Source organism: Amyelois transitella, chromosome 18, assembly GCF_032362555.1.
Source record: "Amyelois transitella isolate CPQ chromosome 18, ilAmyTran1.1, whole genome shotgun sequence".
NCBI lineage: Eukaryota > Metazoa > Arthropoda > Insecta > Lepidoptera > Pyralidae > Amyelois > Amyelois transitella.
In genome coordinates, this window is record NC_083521.1 from 8,338,827 (window position 1) to 8,357,379 (window position 18,553).

General features: G+C 36.4%; 1 protein-coding gene across 1 annotated transcript; it reads right to left on the reverse strand.

Moving 5' to 3' along the window:
• Positions 1 to 657: 657 nt before the first annotated feature.
• On the reverse strand, positions 658 to 4,757 carry LOC132902817 (uncharacterized). The gene is made up of 5 exons (XM_060949248.1): positions 4,466 to 4,757; positions 3,800 to 4,096; positions 3,020 to 3,513; positions 2,720 to 2,723; positions 658 to 2,064 (listed from the first exon to the last, which is right to left on the reverse strand). Exons 1-5 carry the CDS (start codon positions 4,755 to 4,757, stop codon positions 701 to 703), a joined length of 2,451 nt encoding a protein of 816 aa, XP_060805231.1. The 3' UTR covers positions 658 to 700.
• Positions 4,758 to 18,553: the final 13,796 nt, after the last annotated feature.

An 18,553-nucleotide genomic window follows, 5' to 3' on the forward strand; every position in this document is an offset into this window, starting at 1 on the left:
AGAGATGGAATTGTAATTTAAAGAATGTTGTTGCTATGCTAGCATCGTAGCCTAAAAAAGTACCTACCTAATAACCATAAACTTACAATGTTAGCAGCATTTCCTCTTCAAAATCGAAAGTAATATAAGTCTATATACAAAAGGCCAACGCCGGGTTCAAGTAAATGGTGCAAAAAAGGCCTGATGATATATTCAAATTCAAATTCAAAATTTTTAGATTCTAAATAGATTTATGTACAGAGTGTATAGAATTTAATTTAGGTTCAAATCAAACTACGATTCATTACGAGGTTCCTGTGCCAAGCTCAAGCCAGATGTTTTAATCATTCAGGTAATCATCAGTCCTAAAATAAGCCTTCTCACAAAGTACTTTCTTTACATACTTTTTGACTAGACGTAACATATTGACTAGACGTTGCTTAAGACTATATGCGAGTCAATAGACATATAACTGAATATGCTGAAGACCAGATAAAGTGGAGAAAGAAAAATTGGACCCCGTAGCACTGCTGTAGACGCTCCAACTTTTTACAGGCAAGACATAAAAAAAAACATAAATAATAATAATAATAATAATAAATCATTTATTCTCAGAAATCGTATTCCATTTTGTTAGTAAATACAAATTATCTTATAACTAGTGTTAGTAGAAATTAAATTAAAATTAAAAATGAAAGCATAGACATAGATGATGCACCACTCACCTCTTATTCCGAAGTGTGTGATACATCGTCCATGTCTGCAGAAAAGGTGAGTCCCAGCGCTCAGACAACGTGATCAGGATGGTGTTGGTGGAGCGGCGGAGGCGGTTGAGTAGCGAGGCGCAGCGCGCGCGTATCACAGCGAAAAAGTCCTGCGTGTGTGCCTCCGCGAACATGGCGGATGCGCTGCACCACCGCGGCAACCCCAACATCGCCCTGAACCCGTTGTTGTACTGGACACGGAGCGCGCCATACGCCCTCCGCGCATACCTCACCCATAGGCCGCACGTGTACAGCGACTGGCAATACGACTTGAATAGTGTTATTTTCACGTCACTAGTACAACGTGCGAATCTACGAGCAAGCATATTGCAGCGAACGGACAGCGCCCTCCGTTCCCTCTCGATGTCCACATCGTCTGACATGGTCTCGGTGATCCAGTGACCCAGATACTTAAAACTGCTCACTTGATGAAGTGGGGTGCCGCAAAGAGTGACAGCTGGAGCTTTGTACTGTTTAGAACCGGCTTTGAACACCATAAACTCACTCTTTTTGGCGTTATATCTGAGTCCATGGGTCAACGCGTATTGCTCACAAATAGACAACATGCGTCTCAAGGCACCAACCGAGGGACTCAGCAGCACCATGTCATCAGCATAACTTATATTATTGATGCAAGTGCCATCTATGGAGCAACCGAGACCGGTGCTGGTGAGTTCCCCAATCAAACTATTAATGTACAGGTTGAAGAGCCGCGGAGAGCTTAGTCCGCCCTGTCTCACACCGCACTGCAACCTGTACTCATCAGAAAAAGTGCCTGCCCATCTTACAGTATTCTGCTGATTACTGTACCAGTATTTAAGCAAACAGGTTACTTCTGAAGGAAGCCCATCAAGTTTTCCCCACAGCACCTCATAATTCACCAGGTCGAACGCCTTTGAGAAATCTAGATAACATGCATACACTGGCGTGTTCCTAGCCGTATAATAGTGGACAGTCTGCTTGAGACAAAGGATAGCACTCTCTGTTGATAACTTCGGCCTAAAGCCGAACTGTGCATCGTGTAATTTAATATTTTTCTCCAGCTGTTTATCAAGCAAACTGTCCAGTACTTTAGCCACAATGGTGGCCAGAGAAATAGGCCTGTAATTTGACAGGTCTGAAACATCGCCAGTTTTGTTTTTGACTATTGGGACAACCAGTGTACGCATGAGATCCTCGGGCAGGTAACTATGTGAAAGACAAAAGTTAAAAAATAAGGCAAGCACCCTTGGCAGATGAACTCCGGCATATTTTAGGTGCTCAATGCTGAGACCATCGTGACCCGGAGACTTTCCCCTAGTCATCTTACGAATAACATCAGCTATTTCTTTAGCAGAAAATCTTAATTTAATGTTATTATCACAAGTCTCAGCATCGAGCGACCTGGACGCCAGGGTCGGTACAGAAGATGGCGGAACCATAAAATGTTGTCGAAAGGCGTTTGCTATTTCACACGGATCACATAAGCCATCTACACTCACAGGAAGACCCATTTTTGGACTAAGCTTATTAGTACATTTCCAAAATTTACCAAATTGTTTATTTTTATGATGCTCGGCTATAATGTTCATTTTAATCTGTTGTGCATTATTTTGACAATACTTTAATTTAGCTTTGAATATCTTACGCGATTCACACATTTGAACATAATATTGACCTGTTGTTGGTTTACCGTTCAATAACCACATTTCAAAACAAAGTCGAGCTTTCCTGTGGGCCTCACTTACATATCTATTCCATCCAGGTACCACTTTCTGCTTATTTTGCTTATTTAAGTGTGTACAAAGTGCAGCTTCAGATAATATTTTTATTATATTTAAATACATGCTGTTCAATAATACTTTATGGCTGTCATCGTTGCACACCTTGTCCGCACATACACGTAATTCCTCGGGAAAATCAATGTCAGTTAATTTAGTGTTACACAAATTCATAAACATTTCAATCTGTTTATCATTGCGCTCACCCCATATAACACCACTACAATTAGTCATATTATTTTCGAATAAACTTTTTTGACATATTTGATCTAAGTTACACTCAATAATTAATGGGTGGTGATCTGAGTGGTATACGCCATACAGTACAGAGACGGCCCGCACGGATGGTCGCGCCGCGCTCGTGACTACACAGTGGTCAAGCCAGCGACGACACCCGTGCGCGTCGCTCACGAACGTAAACGTATCCTCACCCAATATCTCCATATCGATACACGACCATGATTGATCATTACAAAAATTAAGCAATTCTTTACTAAATAGTTCACTGGGGTGCGCGTTAAAGTCACCAAGTACATAAGCGGATTCTATGTTATAACTTTCAATAATAGAATAAATTTCACCCAAACAGTCTGTAAATTCCGGAAGATTATCCTTTGAATCCGTAGGCATATAAACTGAAAATATCAATATTGACCGATTGTTATTCATTATTTTTATCGCACTTATACGATCACTTCTACACTGCACAACCGAAACCGACGGAAAAGCTGCTTTTCTCCAGAGCAGGGCGACACCCCCGTATGGTCTTCCCTTTAATATCCCTGCAGACATGTCTACAGCTGACTTTCCGGTGAAAGAAAATGCCTCATCTATGGTATCAAGGAAAGCAATATCCTCAGGCAGCAACCATGTCTCTTGCAACGCAATAACGTCCGCGGTGCTACACAGCCGACGTATACATTCCAGTGACCGTCTGACACACTTGCAGTTAAAACTAACGAGCTTTGTTGTTCCCATTATTGAAGGATTTCTGATCACGGTTTCTGGGCCTAAAATGTATATATTCTCTATATGCTATTCCCTCAGGCCAAAAATCATCTTTTAGAATTAAACCCAGATGATGTTTGGGTACAAATATTTTGTAAGATTGATAATCCTTTGAGACTTTCATAACTACTTTCTCCACTGTCACATTGATGTTAGCCCGTTTCTTGATGTAGTCACAAATATCATTTTCCGTAACTTCCTTGCCCACATTGTATATGTATATGGGTGTTTTCACATCTGCAGCTTTAAATTTTTCCTCTGGTTCGAGCATGGCCTTGCCTCTCATACCTGCAAACTTATATCTCCTTCTTTTCTTTTGAACCAGAGTCCATTCCTCATTACTCAAAATGGGTCTCCGACGATCATCATTACGATCCTCAACCAATGTTTTGTCAGGCTGGCCGACCGTGTGTCGCGGTCCGATGGTAGATGTCTTATCGCACGCTTCGATACTGTGCGCAGTAGCGGGGACCGGCTCTGCCCGCGCATGAGTCACAGCGGCCGCTCCGTCGCAGATTTGCACTCGCTGACTACCCGCCTCTTGGATATCTCGGACTTGAGTTTGTTTTAAAATATTACCCTGATCTGTTGAATGATTTTGGGGACATTGCATATCTCGGTATACCAATTTAGGTGAGGATGTTGAGTGTTGGTGGTCGTTGATATCTACAATTGTGTTTTCGCATAGCGGATGTAAGCCCATCGGCCCGCTGTTATAGGAAAAACTGTCGATTAAACAAGCACCTCGACGATTATTTATGTTACAGTTATTGTTCTCGATTAAAGGTGTATGTTTCAAATACTGTATATCATCCTTTACTATAGATAACTGTTCAGACGTGACATAATTACTTTTTATTAAGTTAACATCTTGTTGTATCTTGAGAAGGTCTTTTAAAATACGAGTTACGTCTACGTGATCGAAAAGTACAGGGGGCAGCTTTTGCAACTCACGAGCTACAAAGATTGGGATTTCTTCGGGGTCCGTTTCCTTAAGCAAACAGATGATATCATCTATATTGCGAAGTGTTTTTCCGTTACGTTTTCTTTGCTTTTTCTTCTTGGTCGTCGGCACAGACTCAAACAACAAGTTTTTAGCATCTAGAATATCGTTTTCGGAAAAAGCACTGACACATATGTGAGCGATACTATCTTCGTCCATCACATCGATTTTATTACTAACGAAAGCTAACACCTCGTTAATTACAATATTACACGTTGAACATTTCAAAAGCTTATTAGCCATCACGAATTCTTTCCACGGAAGACTGGAGATCGCACGTACACAAGTAGTTAGCGTAACCGCGCGCGCGACGAGACTGATAAAACATATGGTCACGTCTATATCCCTTGCGGGGTAAACAGAGCCAACAGTCTTGAAAAGACTGAATGGCCACGTTCAGCTATTTGGCTTAATGATAGAATTGAGATTCAAATAGTGACAGGTTGCTAGCCCATCGCCTAAAAGAAGAAACCTAAGTTTTTAAGCCTATCCCTTAGTCGCCTTTTACGACATCCATAGGAAAGAGATGGAGTGGTCCTATTCTTTTTGTATTGGTGCCGGGAACCACACGGCACAGGCAAGACAGAGAGATAAAACGTCATTTCATCGTACCAAATGGCAAAATTTCGTACTGGAAATAATGAAGCAAACGACATTAGCTAAACATTCTAGAATTAGGCGGGACATAATTCATTTTGAATTTACGTTAAATTTATATTCCCGCGGATTCGTGAAACAAAGCCCATGTATTCTGGTCACGCGCGGCGGCCATCCCAAAACGACGTGTGGACAAAATGTCGGCTACATTTTCAACAAAAAAACAACTTTTTGTATACATATTTTAATAAAGCATAAACGGACAGGCGTAGATTGTGTCATCGTCATAGTGATATTCCTGGTAAGTTATCACCACTCTAGAGAGGAGTCCGGGATACGTTAGGTTTTTACACGAAGACTTCTGACCTCCGAAATATTTGCAGGGGAACCTAGCTCAAAACTAACCGACTAAAATTCATAAAAAATAAGAATGATTATATATTTGAACACGGTTACACATCCAGTTGTCTGAATGTCGTAGGTTGCCTGAAAATTCAAAATTCAAAATTTTTATTCGTTATTATAGGATACTTTATATCGCTTAAGCGTTGGTTACCAATCATTCTATCCCTAAAATTGCCTATGAAGAAAAAAGATTTATCATATGGCTGTATACCTTAGAGCTTCTCTCTTTATTGCCGTTTTCTTGTAAAATAAGGTTGTCATTTCCTTACAAAATTACTAATTTCCCCTCCCTCAAAATGCTGGAAGCCGTTGCTCAAAAAAACTACATCGGCTATCAAACGAAGCACTTAACACAATTATAGACCCCTTTAAAATTACCTCTACTGATTAAGAGCCTACTTCGGTAGCCAAGTGTTTTTCGGGGCAGACAAATTTAATTTCCCGGATATCCGTCAGCCAATTGATCCAGGTAAGTGAACAACGCGACACTCAAGTCAAAATCCAATTACCCAGCTCTCTGAGTACTTTCCACTCGCTCAGTGTAAACACTTGCGAATTTCAGCTAGTAAATAATAGAAAAATAGTGCCGTGTGGTTCCCGGCATCAATGGTAAAAAAGAATAGGACCACTGCATCTCTCCCCCATGGATATAAAATATATATGTATAAGGCAACTAAGGGATCAGTGAATAAACTTGGGATTGTTCTTGTAGACGATGGGCTAGCAACCTGTCACCATTTTATATCTTAATTCTATCATTACGCCAGAGCTGCTGGCCATTCGGTCTTTTGAAGCCAGTTGGCTCTGTCTACCCCGCAAGGGATATAGATGTGATTGCATGTTATGTAATGTTCAATAATAGAAAATTATAGGTCAGATTTTTTCGCTTTCAGTTTAAGGTGTTGTGCGCGTGAGTGTATCGTATCGCGTGATTGTATAATCCCGCTACATTCAGTTTCGGAAGTATTATGGAAAATCAGCGGAGATTGGTGCAACCGGAAACGCCAGGAACATACACACATACACAATCACGTCTTTATCCCGTACGGGGTAAACGAAGCCACTAAACTCAAATATCACGTTGAGCTGTATGACTTTGTGATTAAAGGAAGTTGGTAGTTCTAAAATTTCAGTTGTCTATATTATATGACCTTGGTCTTCACAGAAGAGTGATTCGGTCACGTTTGCCCTTCAATTTAACTTTGGGTTTCATAGTATGCGTTAATTATCGCTATTACACAAACTTCCAAATTCGTAAATTAGTTGTTTAATTTGGCATCTAAAATAATATCCATTTAAATATTTGACGATGTAATTTTGTAAAAAAACGAGTTTTAATTTAACGTAAAAAGTAATTTCGCGCGTAAAACTATACGGGGTATTCTCAATTTGAAATTAAATTAACTAGATATTTAAAATTTCACTCCGAGCGAATATTATCCTGGCAACGGCTGTAATAAAGTTAGATTGCGCTGGATTCGACCAGATTACACCGGTTTCAACCGGTTCTGTATGGCGAATTCTTCTACGGTCGCTTGTTAAACGTTTAGTACCACTTTTATCGGGGATCATCGAAATCTAATTTGGAATATGTTCACGTAATGAACTAGACATGGTCCAGATAAGAATAATTGAATTTGGATTAACCTTGATTTTACGAATTTTGTTAAACATAATGTGAATACACGCTCATCTTATTGTGAACGTTTCTGTCCATTGTCTGTCAGCCAGTAATTGAAGAGTTTTGAACCTAAATAAATTCTATTATACATACATTCATACATAAAATCACGCCAGACTACATCTTTCCACTTGTCACGATCTCTGCATATTTCTTTCGCTTCATTTACATTCATAACTCTCTTCATGCAAGCTCGGCGGTTACGGGTAGGTACTTGTCAGCCCTTGAGGACTTGGACTTGAGGACGTCTATTATTCTTTCTGAGCAGTGTGGTTCTCGGCACTAACAAAAAAAAATAGGACCACTCCATTTATTTCCTATGGATGTCGTAAAAGGCGACTAAGTAAGTGATATACTTATAACACTTATCTCAATTCTATCATAAAGCCAAATAGCTGAACGTGGCCATTCAGTCTTTTCAAGACTGTTGGCTCTGTCTACCCCGCAAGGGATATAGATGTGACAATATGTATGTATGTATATACTTATAAACTTGGCATTATTTTTAAGGCGATGGGCTAGCAACCTGTCTCGATTTGAATCTCAATTCTACCATCAAGCCAAACAGCCGAACAAGGCTTTTCAGTCTTTACAAGACTGTTAGGTCTGTCTACCCCACAAGGGATATAGACGTGACTATATCATATGGCCACCACACATACTATGTATTTATTATATTTCTTGTTTCTCCTGTAGCTCGCGATTAGTACCTACCCCCTGTCAGCCCAAGTCATCGCTTATTCATATTTACGACGCAATCCCCGACCACCCAGCGAACATGGGGCATGACCCACCGACAACTTTTAATTTCCGTGTTTTCGCATAATTGCAAGTAATTTGCTTTAAACGCCCGTAAATCTGTCTGATTTGTTATTTATTCGCTACGATGGCGTAAAGTGTAAGCAGGCGGGCATAAATAGCGCGCGTAATCATTAACACTGTTTATAACAAACGATTTTTTTTTATTAACTTTGAAATTTGTAAAAAAATAATTATTAAAAAAGAAAGTTGTGCCGTATATGCATCGTCGAAATGAACCCCTGATAGGGTCAAGAAAAAATTAATAAAACAAAAAGGTTTCCTACCTATTTTTTCAATGATCGGTTGTGTGATGATGATGTGACGCCGAAAATGTATCTCCGAAACCAAAAGCATGCCATATACGATCGTGACACCTTAATTAATGACCCGTAGAAGGAACTAAAACAAAATCATTCAGAAGAAGTTGTTTATTGAAGAATTAGTAGCCGAGAGGCAACAAATTCAATTAGATAGGTTGACACAAGAGAAAAAGAAAGAGTTAAACAGAATCTTAAAGTTGCTTCTCTTCTGCTGTCATAGTTTAGATTCTGAGCCTAATAGAGTATCAATAGTGACAACATGGGCTAACACTCTTAATTTTTTTTAAATATGTGAGTGATTTAAAGTCGTATCGCAGTCGTATCGTGGTCTTCCCGTCGCCTATAAAACATTGATACGTGAATAAATAGCAGTCGTTATGAAATTATTTCCATTGTACGTGACGCGTAATATTGGAAGCCTCATATTGGGAAATGAGGAATAATGAACTGGGAGTTATTAACTGCGGCGGTTATATAAAGTACCTTTGTGCATACCTGTTATGTAGTTTCTGAAACAAAGAGGGTTTAAAAAAAATATAATCCATACTATTGTGTTACTCTATATTAATATTATACAGCTGAAGAGTTCGGTTGTTTGTTTGTTTGAACGCGCTAATCTTAGGAACTACTGGTTCGAATAGAAAAATTCTTATTGTGTTGAATAGCCCATTTATTGAGGATGGCTTTAGGCTATATAACATCACGCTGCAAATATTAGGAGCGAAGAAATAATGGAGAATGTGAAAAAAATCGGGGATAATTATTCATCCTTCAATAATGCCCAAAATAACTATTCCACGCGGACGAAGTCGTGGGCACAGCTAGTACATAATATTGTGAAAATCTAAAAAGATAGATGTTAATTGCACCATAAGAATAAAACATACAAAACAGCTCAAAACAGAGAGAGATGGTACAAAGGCGGACTTATCGCTAATGCAATCTCTTCCAGTCAACTTTTGGGTGGGAGGAAACCAAACAGGAGATTGGCGTTGGCGCAGAGCAAGATAAATAAATGTTTAAGCATAATACAATGCACTCAGAATATACTCGTATATATACATATATATCCACACTAATAATAAAGAGGAAAGATTTGTATTTTTGTATGTTTGTGTGGAATAAACTCAAAAACTACTGGTCTGATTTTGATAAAATTTGGCACAGATATAGAATAGACCTTCAAAAGTGACATAGGCATAAATTTGTTTTGAAATAAATTTATTTCAAAATATAAAACACAAAAATATGTCCACCCGTGCGAAGCCGGGGCGGGCCGCTAGTAATACATATAAATACATAATATATTTGTTTGTCTGCACTTCAAACTTTGTAGGTATACTTGACCAGTGTAAATGAAATATTGCTTAGACGAGAGTGCATACATTCATTTATATGTACATGTCTATATCCCTTGCAAGGTAGACAGAGTCTACAGTCTAGACAAAACTGATAGGCAACATTCAGCTATGTTCGGCTTAATTATACAATTGAGATCCAAGTAGTGACAGGTTGCTAGCCCATCCTCTAAAAGAAGAATCCAAGCAAGTTCATAAGCCTATCCCTTAGTCTGTTATTGACGGACTCTGTTGACACTGTCTACCCCGCACGGGATATAGACGTGACTATATGTATGTATATGCGGTCATCCATGGAACCCACGTCCACACCGACAACCTTAACCACTGAACCGCATCGGCAAATCCGCAGAAAGGTCCAGGCCCGGCCGCAGACTCGACGTGACCAATTTGCGGTATCCAACTTTGCTTTAATTAATATCTCCTATTAATTTGACGTCAGATTAATTTGAACCCAGCAAATTGCCAACTGTAACAATCTTAGCTGTGATTGGCCGAGATCAAATATTTGAGGTATTTAATCAGATATCCCACGTGAATTGGTATACGGATGTCAGATATTGTTTAACATGCAAGGATCATGACAGATGTAAAATTGTTTATTTGTTTGTAATACATTTATTATACTAAAAGAAAAAATATACATTATAGATGAAATAGATAGAGTCATAACTAGGCTGCGCCGTGGTGCCTCGCTCCTGTGGGAATTACGGCATAGAAAGTGTAATTTTATTTTAGGTTAGGTACATTATATCCGTGTATCAAATTTACACACACACACACATTTATCAGAGTTACAACCCACGTCCTTACGAACGTCACATTTATGATATTAGCAGAATAAGTATTTTCTGTGTGCAATATCCATCGTGAAAAAAAAAACTTCCCGCCTTTTTTTGAACACTCACCGAATGCACACCTTTAAAATGTAAATTATAAATAAGGTCCAGTTCTCCTCATCACTGGTCGACCACAAACGTATCTATAGCCAAGTTTATAACAAAAGTGGCTTCCTTTGCCTATTCATTATTCGACTTCAAAAAAGGCTTCTATCTGGAAATCCTTGCCCATACCATATATTGATTTATCGTCATGGGGGCCCTTTGTCATAGTTTGGAAATATGTAGAATTATTACATTTAAGGGACTCGTCCCAAATTCTAACAGACATATTGTCGCGTATCTCAATTTATACAATCTTGCCATTCCACAGTGATATTAGGGTAAAGGCAGTGTTGCTAGGTTTTTTTTAAATATAGAAACAATATTTTTGCACTTAGAATGTGTAAATTTATTTTTAATTTAATTTATTTCTTTTTCGGATAACATGATCCAAGTAAAGACTATTGTCTTTTAATAGTATAAATCCTCTGGTTTACAAAGGTCATAAATTTGATAACCTTCCTTTTTAAATGGCATTTATTTAATCTATGTACGAGAGATCCTTCTCAGGGATAAGCTCGCCTTTGTACTGTATTGTTTCATGTTTTGATGTACTCTTTTGAATCAACAATGATGTATTTACTTACTTGCAGAAATATAAATGACTAGTGATAGGTGCAAGTGATATGAAACAAAGGGATTTTTATACGTAAATTTTATTGTTTAGTTTTATTTTTTTTTTGCAAAGAAACGATAAAATTTATTTTTATTTTAAGGAAACATTACTGAATAAAATAAAGAAATTTAGTTTAATCGAAATTGAAAAGAAGGTCTTGTAACGGCCGTTCTTAACAGACAGACAAATCCTTAGTACCGGTGAAAAGCACTTTAGTTAATCTGGCGGGAAAATGAAAGGAATGTAACTCGCAGATGTAAGCATAGGCTTAACCTGAACATTGGTTGGTATTATAACAGATTTTAAGTATGTATTTTCGAATTTTAATTATGAGACAGTACAAAAGTACGTAAAGTACGGTAAGCAGACTGCATAAAGACATGAATTTATGAAAATAATTATTTTTTTAAAAATATTTTATAAATTTACAACATATACTTAAACAAAGTAGTAATATTCGACGTTTAGTAAATTATCCAGTCTTTTATTATACGATGAACATACAGCTTTTGGCATTTATAAATTTAAATTAGAAATTACCCCAAAATCTGGGAGAATTGTCGTCACTCTGGCAACACCACAGAGCGTAGGGTAATTGCTTGAAGGAGCTGCGGAAGACAGCGCCCCCGTTATTAATGGCAACCAACCACCCTTATTTACAAGTCATTAAGTGAGTCGGATTCATGTTTGTACAACTATGATGTTCTGTTGTTTTAAAATATGGCCGACTTCGGTATTGATGGAGCATTGTTTTGAAACAATATGTGTTGTGGTAATTTTCGTTGTTTAATTAAGCGTTTAGGTACAAAGAAGGGGTTGTGTTTCAGTTATTTGAGAACAAAAGGAAAACGTGGCTATTATGTTTGTTTAGACAGAGAAATTCACTACGTAGATTGCATTAAAATGAATAAAGTTCATGATCAAATATATATGTATTTGGTACCGTGTGGTTTCCGGCACCAAAAGAAAAAACGATAAGACCACTCCATTTCTTTCTTATGGATGTCGTAAAAGGCGACTAAGGGATAGGCTTATAAACTTGGGATTCTTCTTATAGGCGATGTGCCAGCAACCTGTACCTATTTGAATCTCAATTCTATCATCAACCCAAAATGCTGAACTTTGGCCCTTGGTATGTCTGTATGTAAACATACATTTTTAATTCAACAGCAGACCCCGGGCCCCGGTGTGTGTCACTGATCTGTATAATATTATACATTAGCTAATGTTTTTTCTTTAAATAAAAAAAAAAGTTAAACATTTAAATTAGCTAATTTGTATAAGCCATAATTTGTGAAGAGTCAATGATATTCCATCCTGGTTTACATACGAGTCCTGTTTAACCACTTACCTAAAATTAATTTTCCAGCTGGCAACACCGGCCGCACTTTGTCAGAGGCCACACGGCAGTTTATGATCATTCTTTTATATTCCCGAGATTTATACGACATGATATTGCGGAGTGTACCAGAGACTTTTTAATATGAATATGTAATTTTAAAAGTGCCTCACGTCAAGGGGTCTTTAGGAAATGAGTTATTTTGTTTTTATTTTTATTAAGCTATTTCTGAACAGATGCGTCGCTGTTTGTTTAGTTAAAACGCAGCAGGCAGATCACACCTTTAACTATTTTAATTCTTTTTTTTTAAAAGCGACTAAGAGATAGGGCTTTGAAACTTGGGATTTTTCTTTTAGGCACTGGACTAGTGACTTGTCACTATTTGAATCCCAATTCCATCATAAAGCTAAACCGCTGAACGTGGCCTATCAGTCTCAGTCAGTCAAGGGATATAGACGTTATTATACTTATATATGTTTCATATAGGAATTTATGTAATAAAACACATTCGAGATTCAGTTGCATGATGACGCCATCACAAACTGTTTTATTCTATCACCGTTACAAACTGCCTTGACAATGACATTGACACTCATAGACAATTAATCATATGACACAATGTATACATGTATGTATTATTTTATTTATTTATTTACATCAAGGAAAATAACAGTAAAACTTAAAGAGAAATTCAGTACAAGGGCACTTCTTATTACCAGTGTTGCCAGTATGATTTCCCAAAAAAGGACTGTTGACTTTCTGAAAAAGTACGGTTTTCAACTTCAAGGTACGGTTGGGTCGGGATTCTGCAAAAACGAAAAAACATAAAAAATGAAAAAGTTATGAAACAAAAATATTGAAACAAAGTATAATTTCGTATTATTGAATATCAAATATTAGAATCACACATGCATTCATACAATTGGCTACGTGCCAGCCTTCGGAAAAATATTTACAAAAAAATATTCATTACTTTAAATTCGCGCGAAAACAGCCGGTCACGTCACATTACAATTTCTCGCCAATCAGTGAACGCTGTTTGAAACTGACAGGTGACGTTTTGCTTGACATTTTCTGTGAGATGTATGTGACGTATCACAATGTATCCACAGATAAAAAAGACAAATCTATTTTGCGAAAATAAAATATTTAAAATTTCTTATAAACCGATATCTATTGTGCCATTATTCTTTGGTTACAAGCTATCTCAAGTATCATATTTAACATATTTGATGTTTCATCGTTACAAATATCAAATAGCCAATTACTTAAATGAATTTATGTGATATACGTAAATACTCCGGAATTTTCTAAATTCACAAGATGGCAACCCCAACAAAACATTAAAAAAAACAGGATTTTTAGCATCAAACTTATCTGTTTCATTTTGACGCTAGTGGTGATTATTAATTTTATATGTCGACCAGAAATATAGCAGACTTTGCCACACTGCGGATAAAAAAAGCAACAAAAAAAAAATAACTGGCAACAAGGCTAAAAAAAAATGTTACCATAACCCGACAATATTCAGTAATCAGTGTTGCTCTATGGTCTTGCTTGTTCTTACATCTTCTAAAATAAGTCTGATTATATTTGACAATTTGACAGTTTACTCAATATGACATACCTATTTGGTGTTGCTTTGCTAAAAAAGGACTGATATAAAATATATATATACGAAAATGAACACTATTTTAATCAACAGTTTTGGCTACTCAAAAATTTCATTGAAACACTTATATTTTTATGGTATTTTAACAATTGTTAAGTCAACAAATAACAATCGCATTAATTTCTTTGCATGTATTTTTAAATCAAAAAGAAAATATAAATTTATATTTCGCTTTTTTATTTTTTATGGTAACCCTGAAAATCATATCATGTCATGGCGTCGGATGATTTAGCATCTTTTTAGCATTTAATGTTTTTTTATAGCATATGTTATATAAAAACAATTCCAAATTTACAAAGTTAAATAATCTTAGCAAATTCTAATTTGTCTCACATAGCCAAATCGCCTCTATCGCGACTATGAAGTCGCCCTATTAAAAAGGGATAGCCGGCCCCCGTACTACCTATCTCGCTCGGGTCGTTTTTTCGCTAGGTAGGTATCTATCAGTTATCAATCCTGTTTAGGGTATAATGTTATTGTGTAAAATGCATAATTAGCGCCCTCGTTGACAGGTCTGCAATATTTCTGGTCGACCTATAAATAATTTATTATATCAAACGTCCAAGGCGATTAAATATAGTTCTACCCTTGACCATCAGATCGGAACAGATAGTTTGCAAAATTTTAAGTTGTTTGTCAGTATCTATTTAATAAGAATGAATGAAAGGCAATAAACCACACCTTGGCTGTGGTGATAAGAAAAGAAATAGCATTGTCATTTAGTCACACAACTTTGCCTTCTTGCCATGCAAACAAAAATCATGCATGAAAAATGCAAACCATCATCAACATCAACTTACCTTGACTTAACTTTTCTTACGTCTCGAGATTCGTATTGTTTTCTCAATCAGTTATGTGATTATCCGAACAACAGAACACAGTATATTAAAACCAAATTCTAATCATACTTGTGAAAATAAGTTATCTTTAAATATTTATAGTCTAAGATCCGGCTGCAAAATCACTACGTTCATCGCGTAGTTAATCAAACTCACATTTTAACATACATTTATGAATAGGATAATACATAGATAATAGGGTGCCAGTCAATAAGTGGCCGCAAGTAATTTTAATTAAATTAATGTTAATTAATTTTCCAAAAAAAATTTCGTTCACTTGTTTTTTAAATAAAATATCATCCACATCATAGAAATGTATGTAAAGAATTCGAAAATCAATGGGTGCCGTTACACACTCGGCCGCAACTACTACGCAGCCAGGTGTAAACAGGTAATATTTTGGTCTATTTATACGTTCATGTCGTACACGCATGTTTTTTATATCAAATTAAAGCTAATTTTTTTTTTAATATGATGATATATCGCTGCCTGTGAATAAATGGCCGCAAATTAAGGTTGCTAGCTGTTAAAAACTCGAGGTATCCGAGATAAAGTGAAAGAGAGTTAGCGCGTAACGCCACTTGTTAGACAAGGATGGCGAGTACCAGCTGTGCGAGTATTTGAAGCCATTGCGCACGCGTCAATAGATTGGGTTCTCAGCCAGCGATGCAAACAGTAATACGAACGACTTTACATTTACTCCAAAATTATAATTAAGTAATTAATATTCTGCAAAAATTGAAAATAAGAAAATATTTATTTCATAATAAAACATTGTTTATTAATCAAGTAAAAATGAAAAAAGCGTACTTATAAAGAATAGAATTTTTATTGCACTGTTGAGAACCCTATCTATACGCGTGCGCAATGGCTTCAAATACTCGCACAGCTGGTACTCGCCATCCTTGTCTAACAAGTGGCGTTACGCGCTAACTCTCTTTCACTTTATCTCGGATACCTCGAGTTTTTAACAGCTAGCAACCCTAATTTGCGGCCATTTATTCACAGGCAGCGATATATCATCATATTAAAAAAAAAATTAGCTTTAATTTGATATAAAAAACATGCGTGTACGACATGAACGTATAAATAGACCAAAATATTACCTGTTTACACCTGGCTGCGTAGTAGTTGCGGCCGAGTGTGTAACGGCACCCATTGATTTTCGAATTCTTTACATACATTTCTATGATGTGGATGATATTTTATTTAAAAAACAAGTGAACGAAATTTTTTTTGGAAAATTAATTAACATTAATTTAATTAAAATTACTTGCGGCCACTTATTGACTGGCACCCTATTATCTATGTATTATCCTATTCATAAATGTATGTTAAAATGTGAGTTTGATTAACTACGCGATGAACGTAGTGATTTTGCAGCCGGATCTCGTACTATTAGTTCGATCTCGGTTTCAGATTGACTATTTGACATTTGGTGATAGTCCCGCCAATTCTTTGAGTCCTGCAGACCGCAGACTATATTTTGTTTTTTTTTTTAAGTTCATCGTTTCTTAGTAAGAAAGGCAATGAATGTAATCCAAACAGCTAAGTCTTATTTGTTTGGAAGAAAAAAGTTTTTTGAACACAAATTCAGAATGTTGAGCAAAACATAAAAAGGCGATTTTTTATTGTTTTTTACCCTTTGTAGGTTGTAGTGAAAAATAAACTACTAATATGGAAAAGGTACGAAAAAGGTACGGTCTGCACTGAGGTACGATAGTGGTACGGTTGTGTGATGAATAGTACGGAAAACCGTACTTTTTGGTACGGTCTGGCAACGCTGCTTATTACGAGAGAAATTTCTTCTAGAAGGCCCACGACAGGAACGTTATATATGTATATTTAAATGTTGACATTTGATAACGTCTTAAGAATCCATGGCTTATTAAGTTAGCTTATAATAGCCTGGTTTAAAGAAAAATTCTTTTATTCCATTGATATGACCAATTAAGTACCTACGCATTTGACCTCTTTAAATAACCTCGAATGGCTTTTTTTCGGTACCATCTCTTTATAATTAGGTCAACATGAAACATTATTAATTGATATAATCAAGAATAGAACGAGGAGGCATTTTTCCTTTCTTACTTTGAAAAAAAACGAGTGAATTTGGCTTCCAGTAAGTAACATTCCCAACGACAAATGTTGGTAACGCTCTGAAAACAGTAGGAAAGATTAATTTAAATAGATATTTAAACAAACTTGACGTTAAATGCACAAAGTTAATTACCGAATGGACAAATGACACAACTTAAAGTCGCCCGCCACCGCAACTGGCAACAAAATGCATTTAAATAATGTTTTCTCTGCCATATTGTAGAATTGTGTAAGGAATGCTTTAGTTTCAATGCAGTTTGGACTAACTTGAGAGAAAAGAGAGTTGTGTGTTTGCGACATATGTATATTTTATAGGTAGATTCCATGCTGGTATAGTAGCGAGGAAATAAACATAGTGTGTACCTGCTGCATATTGTAAGAGTCAATCAATGGAAAGATGATAAACTTGGGTTTCTTATTTTAGGCAACTGGCTACTCACATCTCACTATTTGAATATCAATTCAATCATTAAATCATATAGCTGAATCTGACCTTTCAATCTTTTTGAGACCGTTGGCTCTGTGTACCTCGTAAGGGATAAAAGACGAAAATATATGATATTTATCTGGAAGACCATTCAACAATAACTATTTATAAAGAATATGTCCTCACCTCTCTGGACGAGGGCTTTACACGAAATGACTTCCGTATGACCTTCGCAATCAAGCAACCTTACCCATTAATCATCTTGCGCATTTAGTTGCATCTACACATTTGACAATTTGATGTAGATCAACTAAGCGCGCGACTACGATAGATTTTGGAAATACTTATCATTTTTGCCGACATTTTTTATTACAATACTTATTTTGAACAGAATAAATTTTGACAGCTAAATGTGGAAATCAGTCGACCACAGAAATATAATAATGACTATTCACATAAAACGTGTATAAAACAAACCATGCGTGTATTGAATGTGTGATAAAATAATTTCTTTGTTACTTTTCAAAATACAGATTTATCATTAATTCATAACGACTTAGAGCTAACCCTTCTGTTGAGAATCTGAATTCACACTGAAACTATAATCATGCCAAAGAGTAATAATTTTGTAGATAGTCCAATAAAAAAATTCACTTGATTTTTACATAATATTATTCAGTCTTAAATCTGTTGCCGCAGTGATTATTTATAGATTTATTATATATAAGAAGGAAAAAACAGAAAGAAGAAAACTGGGTGCGGCGGTGTATATTTTGGGATATGGCCGGCTGAGTTCTTTATGTGAGTGATAAATAAAAACTTAACACAGTTTATTTACACTGTAAATTTACAATTAGGTGTTAAAAATAAAAAATATATATTTATAATAAACATACATAGCACCTATATGACTTTTTACAGATCGCGATAGTGCGCGGGAGCA